The sequence below is a fragment of the Grampus griseus genome (genome assembly GCF_964374135.1).
Source record: "Grampus griseus genome assembly, chromosome: X".
Lineage (NCBI taxonomy): Eukaryota > Metazoa > Chordata > Mammalia > Artiodactyla > Delphinidae > Grampus > Grampus griseus.
This window is the reverse complement of record NC_138999.1, coordinates 101,330,794-101,351,602: the sequence shown is the minus strand read 5'-3', so window position 1 is coordinate 101,351,602 and position 20,809 is coordinate 101,330,794. Positions and strand designations below refer to the sequence as shown.

Sequence of the window (20,809 nt, the reverse complement as noted above, 5' to 3'; positions counted from 1 at the left end):
CTTTTTTATCATTTTCTGATTCCTCTCTTGCAATCAGAGTATTATGTGACATTCTTATGTGTTGATTTACATGTCAGTTTGCTGCTTCTATTTTGCTCTGAGATCAGATACCAGATGACCAGATTTTTAGAAATTATGTAAGAAGTAAGTATAAAGGCTTTGAATGAACCTGAGGAGCTTTTCTTTTAAAAAATAATGAGCTTTAGTACATGGAGCAAGTGACATCTTTCCTGGATGTCTATATGTCTCCTGAACAATTCTAATTCTCCGGTTCCCGATAGTTGCCATTGCTAGAAGGCCAAGGTCCAGATAGCTGAGGTGTTATCATATACCTCCACTGTGGGCATACCTGCTCTAAAAAATCTCAATGCTTTCTTTGCTATACTTGCCACACTAGGAGAAGATCAGACTTGAGTGGAGAGCTCATTTTAGGCCTTAGACTGAATTATTGCCAATTAAGTGACTTGTGTATAATCAAGCAAAACATACATGTCCACCACTGTGCTAGATTTTTATAGGGGAAAAAGAAGAATGATGTGATCAAAATCCTTTTGCAACACATGGTCTAGTTGTTTAACATGTATTTAGCTTATTTTTTAAAATCAGAAAACAGTTTAAGATAATATAAAATATAAACAGCAAATGTAAGTTATGTAGACAATAGGTGTCATTGAAATTGAGAACAGGAAAAACTTTACTATGTACTGGAGTAGTAAGGAAGAATCTCACGTAGTTGGGTTTAGAAAGACAAATACGATTTGGAGAGATGAGAAATGGAAAAAGCAACTTCAAGGACAATCATGTTCTTCTACCAACACTTCTGGCACCTACCATCAGAAAAATACAAGCATGATGCAAAATGTATCGATCATTTACTGTATGTCAGATGCTATAAAAATGACCAAGACAGCCTCAAGGAACTCATAATCCATTGCCCGAGGGCAGGGAGTGGTAGTGGTGGATGGACATATAAACTGGACAGAGTATAGATTTAAAATATGGCAGCTCTCATATATATATATATATATATATATATATATATATATAATAAAAGCCTGAAATGAAGAAAAGGGATGTAATGTAACTCACGTTTTCTGTTTTAACCTTCCACCATCAGTATCTGTTTGTTGAGACTGTAACTTCTCTTCATCATCTGACTGTGCTGCGTCATTACTACAAGAAGAAGTAGTCATTTTATAAGAAGCCATTTCCCCTACACTTCTCAAAAATCTCTATGTGTACTTAGTATACAATTAGCTAATCACTGTAAGAAAAAAATGTTAACATGCTTTATATAAGTTTAATTTAAATGATGACCCTGAGAATTTAAAGACTTGAAAGATCATAGCGTAGAATCTTTAAGCAAGGTGCAATGTACAAAATGCAAACGAATGCAATTTAGGAATTTATGAAAAACCTAACACAAACAAGGCTTTTTGCTGGGCAAAACATGCTGCACAGAAATGACACATTAACTTATAAATATCTCCCTCCTTACTTACCAGGCACATCATGTGAAAGCTTTGCTTTCACCGAAATTATTTCTTAGTTCTACATACATCTCACAGTAAAGTCAATCACCTCACTCTAAAGACACTTTCTGACCCTAAAAAGACAATACAATTATTTATAAAATTTCTGATCCTTAAAGCGAGGTTTCAGAAGACCAGGCGTTTATCCCACATGGCTTTTTAGCTTCATGTGTTCTAATATTGTCTCTAGTATAATATTGGGTTGGCTGAAAAGTTTGTTTGGGTTTTCTGTAAGATGTCATAACAAAACCCAAACAAACTTTTTGGCCAATCCAATATAAATCATTTTAAAAGAAGACAAACCAAATACTATGAGATTTAAGATATATATATATTTTCCCCCAAGTAATTGTACAATCTTGAGAACAAAGCTGAATAAAGAAAATGTCACACACACACACACACACACACACACACACTCAGAGAAGAATATTATTCAGCCATAAAAAGGAAGGAAATCCAGCCATTTGTGACAACATGGATGGACCTTGGGAGCATTAAGCTAAATGAAATAAATCAGACAGAGAAAGACAAATACTTTATGATATCACTTATATGTGGAATCTTAAAAAAAAAAGCTCATTTTAAAAAAGAGAGAGAAAAAAGTTTAAGAATACATACATTAACTAACTCTAATTTTAATTCTAACTTTAAAAAAAGAAGACTGAATGAAACCAAATTAGGGACTCTCATAGTTCATAAACAGAGAACTTTTCACCACTCTGAATGAAATACTACAAATGATAAATAATAACATTAGGCCATACCTTACATATTCCTTAGTCCTTCTCATGATGTGTAGAGTGAGAGGATTAATACCTGTTGGCAGTTTCTCTTCTGCAAGACTCAAAGGTATTTCTTCTCCAGTATCCAGATTCTTAATCATTACACTGGCTAAAATTTCCTGAAGTAAAAAGTAACACCAAGAGTACCTATAATTTAATTATCTTTTTGAATCTACAAAATCCTCAAATATTCAAGCTAAGAACTTTCTAGATACATTCAGTACTATGTACAATAATTTTTTTTTTTTTTTTTGCGGTACGCAGGCCCCTCACTGTTGGGGCCCCTCCCACTTGTACAATAATTTTTTAAACATTTTTAGTGAGATACAATTTCCACACCACAAAATGCACTCATTTAAAGCGTATAATTCAATGGTTCTGAGTACATTCACAGAGTTGTGCAATTATCACCATTATCTAAGTTTAGAACATTTCTACCTCCCCCAAAAGAAAGCATAAACCCATTAGCTGTCATGCTGTATTCCCCTCTCCTCCCAGTCCTTGGCAACCACGAATCTACTTTTTTTCTCTATGGATTTGCCTATTCTGGACATTTCATATAAATTAAATCATATGGTATGTAGTCTTTTGTGATTGGCTTCTTTCACTTAGCATCATCCTGTCAAGGTTCATCCATATTGCAGCATGTATCTCTTTCCTTTTAATTGCCAAAAAATAGTCCACATGGATGGATATACTACATTTTATTAATCCATTCATCAGTGTTGGACATTTGTGTCATTTCCACACTTTCGCTAGCATGAACACCTATGTATATTTTTTGTGTGGATGTATGTTTTCCTTTCTCTTTGGTGTATACATAGGATTGGTATTGCTGGGTCATGGTAACTCGATGTTTAATATTTTGAGGAACTACCAAACCGTTTTCCAAAGTACAATCATTTTTTAAATGTACTGTTTAAAAGAAACAAAAGTTAAGATTTTGCTTCAAAACTTCATTCTGAATAAATTGGCCAATAGATGTATACTAAATTTTAAGGTAAGAATTAAACATTGAGTCTGTATACACTGTACATAATCCAATATGTATAAAAACATATACCTATAATATCAAGTTTTTTTTAAGCCCACTTTCTATAAAACATAGGCCTTGCTTTCAATACACTTATTCCACCATATAATTATGTGAAAGGGCAAGTTTAAGTCAGAGTTCAAACTCCAGCATATTAAAAAAAAAAAACTAAGACAATCTTCAATTTTCATTTTTTCCTCTACATTATGATTTTTTTGCCTAACAGCAATAAAGCTAATTTTTTTAAATCATGGTAAAATATATATAATACAAAATTTACCATTTTAACCACTTTTAATTGTATAGTTCATCAGCATCAAGTACATTTACATTGTCATGCAACCATCATCACCATTCATCTCTAGAATTTTTTCATCTTCTCATCATGACCTCTATGTTTTATGTTTTCAAGAACCAAAAAATCTAATTATACCTCATCAGTAAGCTCTCTCCCAGAGTTGGATCTAGGTCTCTGAGGGCCCATCACTTCACCTGCTATTGTCTGCCCATCAGGTGCTTTTCCATTTTCCTGAAATTATAATTTTATAAACAGAAAGTAGACTGAATCAATTTCTATAAATATTCAATTATTCATTACCACACACAGTTCTAAAGAATTGCAGAATACAGATAATGGAGCCTACTGAAAATTTAAATGGAGCACTCCATTTCAGTCTTTTATTATTCCCAGCATGCTGAAAAACATTGGGTACCAAAAGTGTTGCTGCTCATGAAATAATGTCTGAGTAGTCTTGAAAGCAAATAAATGTTCTATTTGAACCTGGCCCAAAAGCAGTTCTCTACCAGTAAAATGCCAGCACTAATATTGCCATTAATCAGAGCTATACACATGGATATCCTGAGGGTAGGGGTTGGCAAACTTTTTCTGTAGAGCCAGATAGTAAATATTTTAAGCTTTTTGCTTCATATATAGTGTCTGTCACATATTCTTTTTTTAAAAACAACCCTTTAAAAATATAAAGACCATTTTTAGCTTGGGGACCCTACAAAATCAGGCCACTGTTGACCTCTGCTCTAAGGCTCTGAAAAGACTATAGTGTCTTTTTGTGTGTGTATGTGCTTTGAATTTTATTCCAAGTTCCATTGGCCACAGAATCCTTGATTTAAAAAATTTTTTTATTTTATATTGAAGTATAGTTGATTAACAATGTTGTGTTAGTTTCAGGTGTACAGCAAAGTGATTCAGTTATACATATACATGTATCTCTTCTTTTTCAAGTTCTTTTCCCTTTGAGGTTATTACAGAATATTGAGCAGAGTTCCCTGTGCTGTACGGTAGGTCCTTGTTGATTATCTATTTTATATATAGTAGTGTGTATATGTTAATCCCAAACTCCCAATTTATCCCTCCCCCCACCTTTCCCCTTTGGTAACCATAAGTTTGTTTTCCAAGTCTGTATGTTTCTGTTTTGTAAATAAGTTCATTTGTATCATTTTTTTTTAAGATTCCGATATCATATGATATTTGTCTTTCTCTGTCTGACTTACTTCACTTAGTATGATAGTATCTCCCAGTCGGCTAACCTGCCCTAACCACAGCTACCACATAAGTAACCCTCTTGAATCCCAGAATTTGACAGTGGCAGAAATTCATGTTATCAAGTCCTTTCTATTGCCTCATATATGGATACATAGCCTAGTGTATGAAGTTTTTTTTTCATGATTAGGAAAAGGAAATTATAAAAAATAAAAGTCCCCAATTTTGACCACTATAGGTCAGATAAATGAAGATTATAGTTGGTATTTATTAATAAATATTACATATAGCAGCATCTGTCACTTTTTGAATACCTACTACATGCCAGGTACTTGGCATACTCTAGCTCATTTCAACCTTGCAAGAAACCTTCAAGGAAGGTTTTCCCCTCATTTCATCAATGAGCCATCTCAGACTCAGATGTTAAATAGCTTGCCAGAATCAGCCAGCTACTTAAGTAGCAGAGCTAGACAAGGGATATAAGGTAGCCAGGTTTTGGGGACAAGGAAATATTTGGCCTGGAGAAGAAAGAAGGTTCAACAATCAACAAACCAAAACCAAAACCAAAACCAAAAGCAAAACCAAAACCAAAACAATCAACAAACCAGCCAGTTGCAGAAAGTTGAGAAAGCCTGTATCAAATATAACACAAATGCACCAACCTGGGCAGTAACTATTTTATCTCCACTGGTAGCACTTGCCAAATCAAGAGAAGGCTGAGAATCTTTGACTGTACTCTCTGAAGCCATGTTTGTAGTTAGGAGAGTATCAGATGTAATATTCTCTTTGGGAACTGCAATAATAACAACAACAACAACAACAACTAATATTTATATAAGACCTTATACATAGCTTGAAAAGTGCTTTAACCTTTATCTGGCTGATGCTTAGAACAATCCTCTGAGAAAAGTGGTTTTATTACTCTCGTTTTATATATGGGAAAACCAGGGTTCAAATATGTTAAATTCCTCAAGGCTACACAACTTACACATGAAGAGAACTAGGACTTGAATTCAAACCTGAAGTCTCCAAATTCTACGCTCTTTTCACTATGCCACACTGGCTCTCCAATGGTAACAGATTTGAAAGTCTCCTGAAATGTTTAATTACAGTAATGTAACAACACCAATGTAAACATTTTGATTTTCTATTACTAAAATAAGTTTTATAACTTGGTCATCAATGTTGTTATATACAGCATAAAGTGAAAAAAAAATCAGAAAGTTCAAGTTTCAACTCCAAGAACTCCCCGCAAAAATAGCTATTTCTCAATTAATACTTGCCATCTAGATCAGGTGCCTTAAGAGCCTCAAACTCCAATTCGCTTTTCTTTTTTCTTGGTGGTGGAGCAGGTCGAGATGGCGGTGGGGGTCTAGGAGGCGGGAAATTAGTTGGAGGAGGTGGGCGTGCTGGAACAGGCTTCTTTGTACTAGCTACTATATCAGGTTCTGGAGTAAGCTGTCTTGGTGGTTTGGCAGGAGCAACTTCTTCCACAACAGCAAAATCTTTAGTAGATAAGGAGTGTGAGGATGCAGGTTCTAGAACATCACTTTCTTTGACTTCCACTGCTTCCTTGTTCAACACTTCTGTTTCAGTTTCAGGCACATTAAGCTGTTGTTCAGTTGAACTTATTTCAGTTAACTTAGTGGTTTCATCTACTGGCTTGTCATATGTGTCATCAGAAGGAAAACATTTTTTTGATTCTAATTCAGTTTCTTCAGATACATCCTGACTCTCTGCCTTTTGGGAATCTTCCTGCAGTACTTGATCTACGGCTAACAATCCAGGTATATCTGTTCCAGCCATGATAGGACTGGCAGTAGCCTGATCAGACTGTCCTTTTCCTTTGGAATCCAAAGAGTCATCTTCCAGCTGTAGTACTTTCTGACTCTCTTCAATAATACTTTCAATAATCTGATGAAAGGTTAAAAAGCAGTTGAAAAAAAACAGTGAAGCTATTTACAAGAACAAAATAACAGCTAATCATTTATACAGTACTTACTATGTGCCAGGCAATGTTCTTAACACTTTACGTATTTTAATCTTTACAACAACCTTGTAAGATAGCACTCTTACTATCATCATTATACAAATGAGGGAACTAAGGCACAGAGGGACCAAGTGATTTGTCCAACGTCACAAAGCTAGTAAGTGATGAAGCTGGCATAAACGTAGGGAGTTTGGTTCCAGACACTGTACTCTTAACCATTATATAGGGAATCTGTGTTAGCACGTGTAATCACAAAAATTCAATCAACCCTGTAAAAGAAAGTTTAAACCTAAATTTACATTCAGATGCTTCATGTCATAGTTCATTTACATATTTATGCCAAGTTACTTGCCTGCTGGTTTGAGCCTAGTTAACAAAACTATGAGAATCAAAACCACCTTGTACAAGATTTCAAGTTGTTCAGCTCTGAACTCAAGCCTGACATGGAAAGCCAGCAGATGCAGGGAGATTAATGTTCTTAAACAGGCTACATCTAATCCCCTGTTCTGCAGAGAGATGGCAGGACCGTGCAAAGAGTTCAAATACCCACCTCATCTTGCCTTTTTTCCCTTTTATTTCTTATCTACAGTTGAAAACTACAGGCAGGCTTTCTGCGTCTCCTACCAACATTTAGAAGAAAATATATTTTCTACCCGTCCTGTCATTATTAACACAATAAATCTCCCAGCCCACTCACTTATCTTTCCACCACGGAGACATGGATGACTTCTGCTTTCTCAATTCTTTGGCTCCAGAAAGTTAACAGAATGTGTTATGGAACTATCTTGATGTGGTTTACTACAAATTCATGCCAAGTTGAACTGGATATTAAGCCGTTCAATAATATTCATCCCTGATTTCCCAGCATATTCTACATATTAATTTTTCTCAATCTTCAAATTTTTATCCTAGACCTACCTTACTTTTACCAGAGAAATATTAACTAGAGTCCACCTAATTTGTCAATTAGGTAGTTTCTGAGCTCTGAGTACTTTAGCAATAACAGAAGCCAGATTACAGTAAATTTACGAATGAATAAGAGGTGAAGACAGGAACAGCCAGCACACTCTACGTTCTCAAAAAGCTTGGCTATACATGGAAGAGGGTGCAAGAAAATGATCCAGCATTTTTATAAGCCGAGGGGAAAGAGCCAATGGAAAGGAAGATAACAAGTTCTGGAGAAGAAAAGAAAGAAGGTCTGCTGTGTATCAGACCCAGTACACACATTTGCCATTTAATCTTTACACAGGCCTTGTGAGGGAGCTAGATTATCTCCCTTCTACAAAAGCAGGAATCTGAGGTAAAGGCATTAAGTATTTCGCCCAAGGTCCCACAGCTAGTAAACTACAAAGTCAAAACTGAAATCTGGGTTTTTCTCCAAAAAATCCAGTGTTCTTTATATTATATCATTCTACTTCGGACAGGAAAAAAAAAGAATACTAAATTCTCAGGAATGGCATGAAAAAGAGGTAAAAGATGACAACAAGTTTGCAGGTGAGGGAAGTGAGAGATGATGAAAAGGACTGAATTCAGGCTTCTTAGCCTCTAACACCTACATGCAGTGTGGGAAGCAAGGTTATCTGATGAAAGTAAGCAGATGCAGGTGGGCACAGTGAGCATGAGGTGAATGTAAAGGTTTCAAATAATCACTATGCAGAGTGAAAAGGCCTATGCCATCAGAGGGGTTAAAACAAGGTTGAAAATCTTAAACCTTCTCTAATCCCTTACCTGAGGACAATCTCTTCCTCTTCTGAACTCCTATCACTCTTACTGTTCATTATAATATGAACTAGAATATAAATACAGAGTAGTACACGAGCTAGCTCTATATAAATATTTTCTCCACACCTGGAAAACAAGGCCCGTGTTTTCTACCTCTTGATATGCCCCCATAGCACCTATTTACAGTACCTAGCCCTGTTTCCCCACCCCCGTTCTCTGCCGGGTTTCAGGAGGTAGCAAATGGGGAAAGAACAAGAGAACAGTGAGAATCAAGACTAACATAGAAATGATCATGCTAAAGCAACTGTTTCCTATCACCTCCCTGCTTCAAAAAAATCATTGCTTTCACAGCGACTGTAAAATAAAAACCAGATGTTTTAGTATGACATGAGAGGCATTCCCATAATCTGGCCCTAACTCTGGTCTCTAGACTCATCGTCAAACATTCTGCACATTCCTCGTCTCCACGCCTTTGGTTATGCCTTTCCTCTTCCATCTCTGACTGCCCAAATCTTTTTTTTTTTTTTTTTTTTTTTTTTGCGGTACGCGGGCCTCTCACTGTTGTGGCCTCTTCCGTTGCAGAGCACAGGCTCCGGACGCGCAGGCTCAGCGGCCATGGCTCACGGGCCCAGCCGCTCCGCGGCATGTGGGATCTTCCCGGACCGGGGCACGAACCCGTGTCCCCTGCATTGGCAGGCGGACTCTCAACCACTGCGCCACCAGGGAAGCCCCCTGCCCAAATCTTATCCATTCATCAAGAACCAGTTCAGATGCTACTTCCTCCTTCCCCATTCCTATCCTCGAGGAGAAAGTAAAGCCTCCCTTTGTGTTCTTATAAAGTTTGCAAGTCTACTTGAACACTTATTACACTCAGTTTTGTGTTTATGCAATTTTCTCTACTAAAATGTAAGCTACTGGGAACAGGGATTGTGTTATACCCTGATCCAGGGTGTAACTCCACAGCCTTTATCATTAATGTTGGATACTTAATTCACTTGAAAAGGCCAGAACTTACAAAGTAATACCTAGAGTCTTAAGACTCACTCTATGGCTCCATAGTGTTTACTACTTTTTCAGCTTCTAAACTCTCCTTAAAAATCACCTTTTTTTGGCTACTAACTATACTTACCCATTTGTATTTTATCCCAAGAAAAAAATTCTTAAAAAGGGAAAGAAAAGCTCTAGTGGAAAAACAGAAACTTTTCAAGTTTTCAACAATAAAAACGGCTAGATACATAATAATCCATTTGCTTGATGGAAGCTAATAGACCAAATGAAAACTGAGTATTAAAATCATGTAGAGGGCTTCCCTGGTGGCGCAGTGGTTGGGAGTCCGCCTGCCGATGCAGGGGACGTGGGTTTGTGCCCCGGTCCGGGAAGATCCCACATGCTGCGGAGCGGCTGGGCCCGTGAGCCACAGCCGCTGAGCCTGCGCGTCCGGAGCCTGTGTTCCGCAATGGGAGAGGCCACAGCAGTGAGAGGCCCACGTACCGCAAAAAAAAAAAAAAAAATCATGTAGAAATATGATAAAAATCAAAAAATGTTAAGAGGAAAAGGTAGAATATAAAATTCTGTCAGAAACAAAACAACACCATCACCAACAAAATTCTATCTACACTACAAACAGGCCAAAAAAAAAAAAAGCAAATGAGTGAGAACCAGAAGGGAACGCCAAAAAATCAAGACAGCTGTTTGTTTGTGTAGAATTGTGGGACATTTCTGATTTAAAAAAAAAAAAGGGTACCACTCTTGTTATCTCATTCATGCTGATACACAAAACCATTTTTCCCAAAAAGGAAATTTTTCTTTTTAAAGGAAAAAGTATGATCAATATTAAAATATGTAGTCCATTAGTTTCTAAATTCCATAAGGGTAGAACAATGAATCTACATTAGTGGTGATTTTGCCTGGTATCATTCCCCCAGACATTCAGTGATGTCTGGAGACATTTTTGGTTGTCAAGATGGGGTAGGGGTTGGTGGGGGGGGGGGGCGGACGTTGACATCTAGTGAGTCAAAGCCAGGAATGCTGCTAAACATTCTACAATGTACAGAACAGTCTCTCCTTCCCCCCACAACAAAGAATTATTCACCCCAAAGGTGTTGCTGTTGAGAAACTCTGGGATAGAGGATGTGTCGTAGCATTGGTCTCTGGAAATCCACTCGCTAAACAGTGCCTGGGGCCCAGAAAACACTCAAAACTGGTATAAATGAACAGACACACACTGTTCTTTCTCCTTGGGTTTTATCCTGATACTGTGAATAACCCATTGCCAAAATTTTTATCTTATGCTCAGTCTCTTCCAGTAAACCAAACCCTGAAGCTTCATATGATCAATTCCTTAAAAGTTATCAAAGGTACTAGAAGAGTAATGACTTCTTCTAACCTCTAACTCCTCAAGACATTAGAATTTGCTGCACTGAGTTTTTCAGTACCTTTACCTCTTGGTACTAGCCTCAAGAGTAGCTATAGCTTACTCTAATAAAAATACAGGTATAAAAAATAAAAACACATTACAAAACATTTTTCAAAATACTGATTCAAGGATAAATTACCAATTAGTTCGATTACAAAATGCCTTCTAAAAAGCCTGATGCGCCTTCAATCACAAATTCAACAGATTCAGGAAGATTTACTGAACATCCACCGCATACAGGGCACTATACTAAAAGAATATAAAAAATTTTCCACTTTAAATATACCATAAAAATATGACATCTGCTAAACTAATATTAACATTTTATCTTACAAACCTTTTTAGACACATCTTGCTTCAATTCTTGTACAGGGGACTCATTTCCAACTTTGTATGCAGAGTTCTCTGCTTCCTATTTCAAAAAGAAAAGAAACAAAGACCAAATATCTTTTCTTTAAAACTTTGTTTAAAATGGGTATAAATTAGAAATTACAACATTAATAAATCAAAGGCCCATAAAGAGCTTATATGTTTGTATATTGATAGATGCCCAGAGATTTTTATGCCAATTGGGACAATTTAATTTGCATAGGAAGGTTACCAATCAGCAATTTTCGATTTTTCTATTGTAACAGGATATTTTCCTTCACATGTACCCAACTTTTTAACATTAAAAAACTGTGCAGGAAGATAAGAACTACTAAGTACCTTTGTAGCTTAAAAAGATTAAGGACTTAAGCAAAGGGTTGAATTAGAATTGTTATTTTCCCCAAAGTATCCCTTCATAAATATGAATAAACACAAAAGTACATAATGAGGAAGACCATATTCAGAGAATCATTTTCTTAAAAACTCTATACACTTTAGATAAAAGGAATCAAGATTTAACCGGTATTAAATGAAGGCCCCAAAACAGTAACAGATGAAAAAAATTAAACCCACCAAAAATACATATATATCTACGTATACATTCATATACACATACGTACATATATATATATATTTGGGAGGTTAGAGAAGGTAAAATGGATGCTGCATTTCTGTTGGAAAAAAAATTCGGGTAAAGTAAGATAATCATACATTTGCAAATCTTAACACAATATTCTTTTCCATCTTAAGTTTTCTTTACATTTATAGAAGTACAGTAATTTGAATGCTACCACTAATACTGAGAAAAAAACTTTTCATAATTCTTGGTGTACATCACAGAGCTTGTCAGAAAGTCACTATAACCATTTTTGACAGATAAGTGACCTAAGATACATAAGGATGTATGTATGTATTAAGGTAGCAATTATACAAGTATCAGGACAGGCTCCAATAATCTCTCTACTCCAGAGATTATTATAATGCTAAAGACTTAATAATGTGCTAGAGAAATTTCTGTAGGACTTCCAGTATCTTCAAGCTGAAAAGTTGTTTCATTGAATTCCTCCCAGCATTTGGGAAATACTACCAATTCTTATATAGATTCTTCTAGAGAAAAGTTGTTTCATGGAATTTGAAGTATTAGATAAAATCTAAACTCTACCACAGCCCATGAACACCTAACATGATATGGCTCCTGCCTACATCTTTGACATCTATATTTCTCACCTCCCTCTCCCATCACAACCACACAATTATACTTTGGCCAACTGGATGGTTCCTTACCATCCTTAGGGTCATATAGCTCAGGCATTATTACATCAGAAAAGCCTTCCCTGACCACCCTGAAATAGCCATCTTGACAAGATGAGAGAGAATTCTTGAAAGCTGATGATAATTAAGAACGGTTAATGAATATTAGAGAAACACCTTCAACTGTCCTACAAATTAACTATATTTACCCAATTACCCTCCAATAACTGTTCATTAGTAGGGAAATCGGAAGCACTGTACAACCTTAATTCCATGGATATTTTCCCCAAGTTAACCTAAGAAAAATACATAATAATAATTCCTGTACCTCAATTTCATTTGTTTTAATACTTACAAAGATCACAGACCAAAACTGGCAAGCAATGATTAGGCTTCTATTTTATTTGGCTTTAACAAAACTCTCTTAGACTTTGAACTTTTGAAAGATATCAACTCCTATAAGGTAAACTGCTGTTAAGTCCTAGTTTTAAGGAGTGATATGGCACCTACCAGAGGATCTGATCTCTAGAGAGGTTAGTTGGAAGATTTCTTAGTAAAACCTGATTTAGTATATATAGTCATCTATGATTCTCTCTTTAGTGAGGTTTAAAGTCCAGGTCCTTCCCCTAGCACCTCGATCAGGCTTTGAGGATAAAGCAATGGAAGCCAAGCATGTGCCTACAGAAAACCAACACCAACTTAGCTAGACTTGAGACAGTCCTCAATTATTACCTTTTTCTGGAGATGGGCTGCCCCATTACTGTGGCACAGTACCTACTAAATCCCAGCTTCCCACCTAAATCCCAGCTTCCCACCTTTAGGCCATTTCTCTAACTCCTACCTATCACAACCTCAGACACATGCTTTCTTAAAAGGTATGATAGAGCATTCAATTTCTAGCAATTCACACCACTGTTTCCCTTCATCTGTATTGGATATCAGAGAGCTGTTTGTACCCTCCTCATAGTATTCAGTTATAAGAACTGAGCTTTTTAATTTTAATAAGCACATCCAACAAAAGACCGAGTTTCACAAATCATTTGTACAAAAGTGATCTACACTCAAAGAAATCTTCATTATTATCTACTAAAGAACATTAAGCTAAAAATGTTAGTTACTAAAAAATTCAGGTCACTTCTGGTTTTTAGTAATGAGGAAGTAACTGTGTAATGAGTAATTAACTGTGACTAAAGTGAAATTTTAAAAAATGTTTGAGATGTGACCGCCACTCTTTTTTGCTGAGGAGAGAAAAAAAAAAACAAGAAACAAAAACCAGGAAACAACTCTTAAATAGTTGTCATATGCATCCATCCATTCCTATCAACACCATCCCTCTGTTGGAGTCTCATGTCTTGACATTCTAACCTCTTAATAGCTCTCTCTGCACTTAGTCTCTTTCCCCCGAACTTTCTTCCACCCTTCTACCACTTAACTTTTGTTAATTCCCCAGCAAAAAATCTTGTAAGACATATAAAAATTGACTTTAAATATCTTGCTTCAAAATTTTAAAGCCCAGATTTCTTAACCTGACATTCAAGGCTCATGGAAATCTGGCCCCAATTTACTTTACCAACATTCCACCACTGAAATGTTTACATTAGTCACACCAGTCTTTCAACGTGCCCAGCAAATTCTCTGCCTTTGCATATTAATTAGTTCATACTATTACCTAACATACAATGCTTTCCCAATTTTTCTCTATCCACCTATGCAAACCTCTCCCAATTTTCAAAGCCTAACACAAGTTCTACTTCCTCCCGAAAAATTTTCTCTCCTATTCCAGGCAACAGAGCTCTCACAATTGCTCTATGTCCCCCTTCCTCCTCCAAACTCCCTGTAATTCTTAAGGTCTATTCTAGTCTACAAACATCAATACCACATGTATCATCCTTTCTTATATATATGTATCTTTTCTGTGAGGTTGTAAAGCCATCAAAAATAGGAACTATATCAAACTTTTCTTTGGATTGCTTAAGGTATCAATAGATATGCTGTTATATACAATAAGCACTCAATAACCCATGTACATCCACATCATAGAGTATTACTTAACAACAAAAAGGAATAAACCATTGACACATGCAACAACTTGGATGGATCTCAATCATTTGAGCCAATCTCAAAAGGTCACACATTATATGATTCCACTTATAGGACATTCTCAAATGACAAAATTATTGAGATGGAAAACAGATTAGTGGCTGGCTGCCTGGGGTTAGGGATGATGTGGGGAGGCGGTGGGTGTGACTTTATAAAGGAAGCTCTCTGTGGTGATAAACTAGATCTCATCTGGATTGTGGTGGTGGTTATATAAATATACACATGTAATAAAACGACATAGAACTATACACTCACACTGTACCACCATCAAATGCTTGGTTTTGATATTGTACTATAATTAAGACATAACCACTGGGGAAAGTGGGTGAAGGATAACAGGGCTTCACTCTGTACTATCTTTGCAGCTTTCTGTGACTCTATAATTATTTCAAAATAAAAAGTAAAAAAGAACTATATCCAACTTCATATTTATTTACTAAATATGTACATTTTCTATCTAATTTTATTCAAGTTAAGGATAATCTATAATTACTGGGATAAAATAAATTCCCCAAACCTATTTGTTATAACCTAAAAATATCTTAAGATCTAAGTGGCTTTTAAAATCTACAAGCATAAACAGCAATAGTCTCTGGATAGGAGGACTGGGAAGTGGAAGGTGGAGAATGGGAGGGAAGCTACATTTTCAACCATCTTCTTTTCACAGAGTGAATTTTTTTTTTTTTTTTTTTTCCGGTACGCGGGCCTCTCACTGTTGTGGCTTCTCCCGTTGCGGAGCATAGGCTCCGTACGCGCAGGCTCAGCGGCCATGGCTCACGGGCCCAGCCGCTCTGCGGCATGTGGGATCTTCCCGGACCGGGGCACAAACCCGTGTAGCTTGCATCGGCAGGCGGACTCTCAATCACTGCGCCACCAGGGAAGCCCTCACACTGAGTGAATTTTAACCATGTCCATGAGTTGTTTTTTAAAACGGTTTTATTAAATAGTTAATATAAAAGAATTTTTATAAAACATAAGGAATAAAGAATTATGATATAACCTTTCTTAAGTACTCAGTTTAAGAAAAAGAACAGTATTACTATTAGCTTTCAAGTCTCTTGTATGTGCTTCTCCATTTCCATTACATTCTTTCACCCTCAGAGATGACTGATATCCTAAACTTTGTGTTTATTATTCCCTTGCTGTTCTTTATAGTTTTACTATGCTTGTATCTCTGAACAATATATTCTCTAGTTTTGCATGCTTTTGGACTTAATATAAATGGAATCTTCCTACATGTATTTTCCTGTGACTTGTTTTATTTCCCCCACTCAACACCATGGTGCTGAAATTCATCCATGTTATTGTGTATAACCAATTCATTCATAGCCACTGCTACAGAATATTCCATATGAATACACCACAATTTATCAAACAGATCAATATCCAATGTGTATAAATAGAAGGTAGGGACACTGAAACTGAAAAAAAATACAGCATGTTTGAGATTATACATACATATGTACAGACGTACACACAAACACAACCATACACAAACATACACATATAGCATATATTCTATTTGATGTAAATAGTTCTGTTTGGTGATATTCTTGTATTTAAAATGGTTCTCATTGGCATAATGTCTCAATATCAAACTTCTTTGCTTGAATATAAGGCTAGGATTGATTTTTATATATAATTATGATACCAATACATGTGCCCATAAGAAGTATACAAGTGTTTTGGTTACTCCATACTTCTGTCATGCAAGTATTACTTTTTCAATTAAAAACACACATACACACAAATACAAGTATTTTATAGTGTTCTTTTATTCTAAAAATTGTAAACCAAATAAAAATTAGCAGAAATCTAAAAAATACTTATAGTCCCTTCCTTACAGTACAATATTTAATTAGGTATTTCTAGAGTACCTAATCACACCTAGAGTAAGATACAATGATAATATTACTTAGCAAAAAATAAGTAATAGAAAGCCAAAGCAGAAAACGAAGAATTACACAAAAGAGAAAAATGAATGAAAATTGTATACAATTTGTAGAAATATACTTATCACTTTCAGAAAGCACAACTCACCTTTAATGTTGAAATCACAACCTTTCCTGGAGGCCTGTTCAGAAATAAAAGCAAGAAAGTGTTGAATAGTGGAGATGAGAAGGGAAATACTTCTACACACTCATTAAAGACAAGCCCACATTTTAAAAAACATTTACAGAAGATGTAGAAACCATAAAAAAGTAAAGAAGAAAATTAAAGTGACCCATAGCCTTACAACCAAGAGATGAGTTTGTATCTTTTGTCTTCCTAGATATATAACACTATAATTAGCATTAATGTGAATAAAATTTTGTACTCTTCCATGATAAATTTCTTTAAAATAAATTTCTCTAAAAGTGGAATTGCAGGTCAAAAGTATACACACTTTTCAGCATTTTGAGAAACTCTCAAATTGCCCTCCAGAACAGTTGTTACCAATTTAAATACACTCCCATTGCTCTGAGTCCCTGTTTCTTAATACCCTTGCCAAAAATGAGTGTTATTTTTAAATGTTTACAAATTTGATAGGCAAAATATATCTTATTGCTGTCTTAATTTGTGCTTCTTTGATTTACAGTATGGATGAAAAGTTTCATATGCATTAGACATTTACATTACTTTTAAAGAGAGATAACCTATTTTTGTTTGCAGCTCTTTTTTTTTTTAACTGGAGCAAAACTCTATTCTTAAATACAGAGTGCTCTAGATATAATAATTTTAAAAAGTAACTTTTCACCGATTATTTTCACACACCCCCTTACATTTTCCTTCGAATAGGAACAATTTGATATCTGCTTCAAAGCACAAAGGAGAGACATACCCTTACAGCCGCTTATCAGGGTTATGCAGTAAGAAGCTTTTAAATGATTCATATGCCATTCCTAAATTTTTTAAATGCAGTGATCACAGATGATACAACTTTGTGTTGAAAGGCGCCTTCAAGTTCATCTAGTCATAGCGCCTCTTTTTACAGATAAAGAAACCAAGGTGCTCAGAGATTAAGTGACTTTCCCCAAAGTCACAAATTAAGTTAGGGGCAGAACCAAGAGAAGCATCGAGTCCTACTCCCATGCTCTTCATGTGCCAAATTGAGTAATCCTTGACCTCTAATCAAAACAGTGTGATAAAAAAATTACTTTTGCCATTCAACAGAAAATCAACCCCTTTATTCAACAAATATTTATGGAACATCTACCATGTACCAGGGACTAGAGATAGGAAGATGATTAAGACACAATCCCAGTTTAGGGGTTTTTTAAAGCTTGTTTAAAAAACAAAAAAGGTAGTCTCTTTTTAAGTTTCTTTTAAGTGCCTGCCCACTTAATTGCAGTGCCTGGACGATATCATTTCATGTTAATAAAGGACAATTTCCAGGAATGAAAATTTTAATATCCGCAATAATTTGGTTTCCCTGGCAAACATATACTGCTCTGTAACAAAATCCTGTTTATCCGGAGGTGATTAGGACCAAGGTTATTCCAATTTTAAAAAAAGGAATAATATTTCACAAAAAGGATGTGTAAAATAATACAAGTGCACTCAAAACAATAACAAAAATTTAAAAAACAAAAACAAAAAACCTTGAAGAGGCTCAAATTTCCATATGGCACATATTCTGAATGTCAATCAAGAAAAAAAAAATCATCTACCACAGAGGTGTAGCGACAAGAGTAAATAAGATGTTTTTCAAAAAACTTAACCCCCATATGAGGTAGAGAAGGCAAGAAAAAGAAAATCTGCCTTCCCCATGACTCCCACTTTGAGAAATCTGATCAGGTTTTTTAGCTGTCCAAAAAACAGAATAGGGCGCCACATTTATCTCTTGCATGTAACTGGTTTCATAAAGAGCTGATTATTCACAGGATCTAAGTTATACACCAACTGTTGACACACATGGAAATAGTCCAGATTGGTTCTGGTGGGGCTTTACATACAGCTGTGTACAAACTATAAAGAGTAATTTATTACTTCCTTTTGAGAGCCAAGGGAATGCAGTGAAAAGAACATGTGCAGATAGACCTTGCTTGAATACCGCTTCTGCCATTTACCCTATGTGTGATCTTGATCAATTCATTTAATTTATCCAAGCCTCAATCTCCTCCTTTGGAAAAGGGGTAAAAACATCTACACTTCATAGGACTACTATAAGGATTAAGTGAGAGAGCACATGGGGCACACACAATAAGCTGTAGTTTCCTCAGCAGCTTTGAATTGCTCCATTGAAACTCACAAATAATGAGTGCACCAAGTTTCTCCAAGGGACTTTGTCAGTAGTGGGAAGCCTGAGACCAATTTCTGGATACAGGAAAGATACCCTACAGCCCGTAAAGCTCCAGGCTATTTAACAACAGGGAACATGAAAAACACCAGATTATACTGAGCTGGTGATTAAAATGGGATCCTGCTTGCATTTTGTGATGTCATTAAACAAAAAACTAATAACAAAAGCCACTCGTGTTCAAAACATAATTTAAATGTTACAAAGTTGTTAAGGTCTTGGTAGGTAGTAAAACATTTCATAGCTTCCTCTAGTCTGATTAAGCCTAAAATTGTCTTTAACAGGGTAGTCTGTAAGATACATTTTTTCATCCATTTATAGAACATTAGCATCTAGTAAAAAGTGAAAGCATATTTATAACTTGCAAAGTTGGCTAAAACGATTTGTATCATGTGCCAAAATGAGAAAACAATTCATTTCACCATAATAAACAGTAAATCATTATTTAGTATTCCCACAGGAAATGTTCTTAATAGGGGCCTTGTAATAATAATTATACAATGGCCATCATTTATTAATAAGCATGTGCCAAAAATGTGCTAAGACTTGACTTGCTTTTGCTTCTTCAGTCCTCACAACTTTCCAATGAGGTAGTTATATTACCTTCCCTATTTTACACAACAAAAAAACTTGAGGCTTGGGTCAGATGAGGCAATTTAAATTGCACTGCTAGTGAATAACTGGGCCAGAATTTGACCCTAGGCAGTCTGGCTCTAGGGTCCACTCTCTCAACTACATTGCAATATGGCCTCTTTTCTGTGTAAGGTCTTAAAAGATGACGGTTATGAGAATATTCTAAGCGGTGCTATGAATGAACACCAAACTAAAGGCAATTAGCGCTGCTTCTTGAGTTGTACTAAACTAATTAAGTCAAAGGCTTGAATCCTGATCTGCCTTTAACAACTACAATTAATGCCTAATTGATTTGGCACAGCTAGGAAATAAAATAATGAAATGTTCCATGTATAAAACTGCCAGAGAGATGAAGCTTCTCTTTGAGTGCCAAACTTCTGAAAGTGTTCTAAGTACTTTTGAATTTCAAATTTCAAAAGCAGCTTGTAAATAAGTACATTATAGGCTAAGCCTTGCCGTTTCAGTAATCTTTCCCTTGAAAATACCTTCTTAAACAAAGGATATACAATTTTCCCTTTCTTACTGACTCAGAGTAATTATCGTGCTCAAATACTACATTACATTTTAATACAGTAATGCCCTCCATGGACCCTAAGGTACAGGGGATTTATTTGCCTTCACACTACAGGACCCTAGGCTACTATGCTTGGAATGTCTGTGTTTTATAGTTTTGCATCTCCCTCCTCAATAGAAGTGGTCACTTCTTACAGCTGGCCATGTGCCTGCCTTTAAAAGCTTTCTTCCCCCTTCCCTTCTAATATTTGCTTCTAGTCTGCATCGAGCTGGGAAACCCGGTTTTTAAAACTGGAATTGTATGGTAAAGGAAGAATCTAGAGCTTCTGAGGGTCTCCCCAGACAACCACTCAACTCTTCTCCATAACTCAGTCTCTAACTTCAAAGTAGAGATAATAACATACTATTTCAGAGTGATTATGTACCTAAAGAAAATAGCTATTCATGTTGGAGTTTGGGGACAGGAGAAATAGGGGACTAGGTCAAGAAAATTAAGTTCCACTCTTGGCTTTCCCAACCAACTAGGGGCAAGACCTTTAAGCAAGGGTTTTCAGAGTTTCTGTAATTTTAGGAAAGTTTATTTTAAGACGCTTCATTAGTTTGGGAGTGAAGATGTAATTTTTATACCATGATTAATGATCTAAATTTTATACCTCTGACTTCCCTTAAATTTGAGATATATTATAGG

The 20,809-nt window shown here is 35.8% G+C and overlaps 1 protein-coding gene across 2 annotated transcripts in view; it reads right to left on the bottom strand.

Moving 5' to 3' along the window:
• WDR44 (WD repeat domain 44) overlaps window positions 1-20,809 on the bottom strand; it is an 81,106-nt gene that overhangs the window by 40,184 nt on the left and 20,113 nt on the right. For both annotated transcript variants that reach the window (XM_082680651.1, XM_082680650.1), the window contains exons 2-8: window positions 16,737-16,770; window positions 11,314-11,388; window positions 6,132-6,762; window positions 5,511-5,641; window positions 3,784-3,879; window positions 2,300-2,436; window positions 1,090-1,173 (exon numbers count right to left, since the gene is read on the bottom strand). In XM_082680651.1, coding sequence (XP_082536777.1) covers window positions 1,090-1,173; window positions 2,300-2,436; window positions 3,784-3,879; window positions 5,511-5,641; window positions 6,132-6,762; window positions 11,314-11,388; window positions 16,737-16,770 — 1,188 coding nt within the window. The remainder of the gene's footprint in view (window positions 1-1,089; window positions 1,174-2,299; window positions 2,437-3,783; window positions 3,880-5,510; window positions 5,642-6,131; window positions 6,763-11,313; window positions 11,389-16,736; window positions 16,771-20,809) is intronic.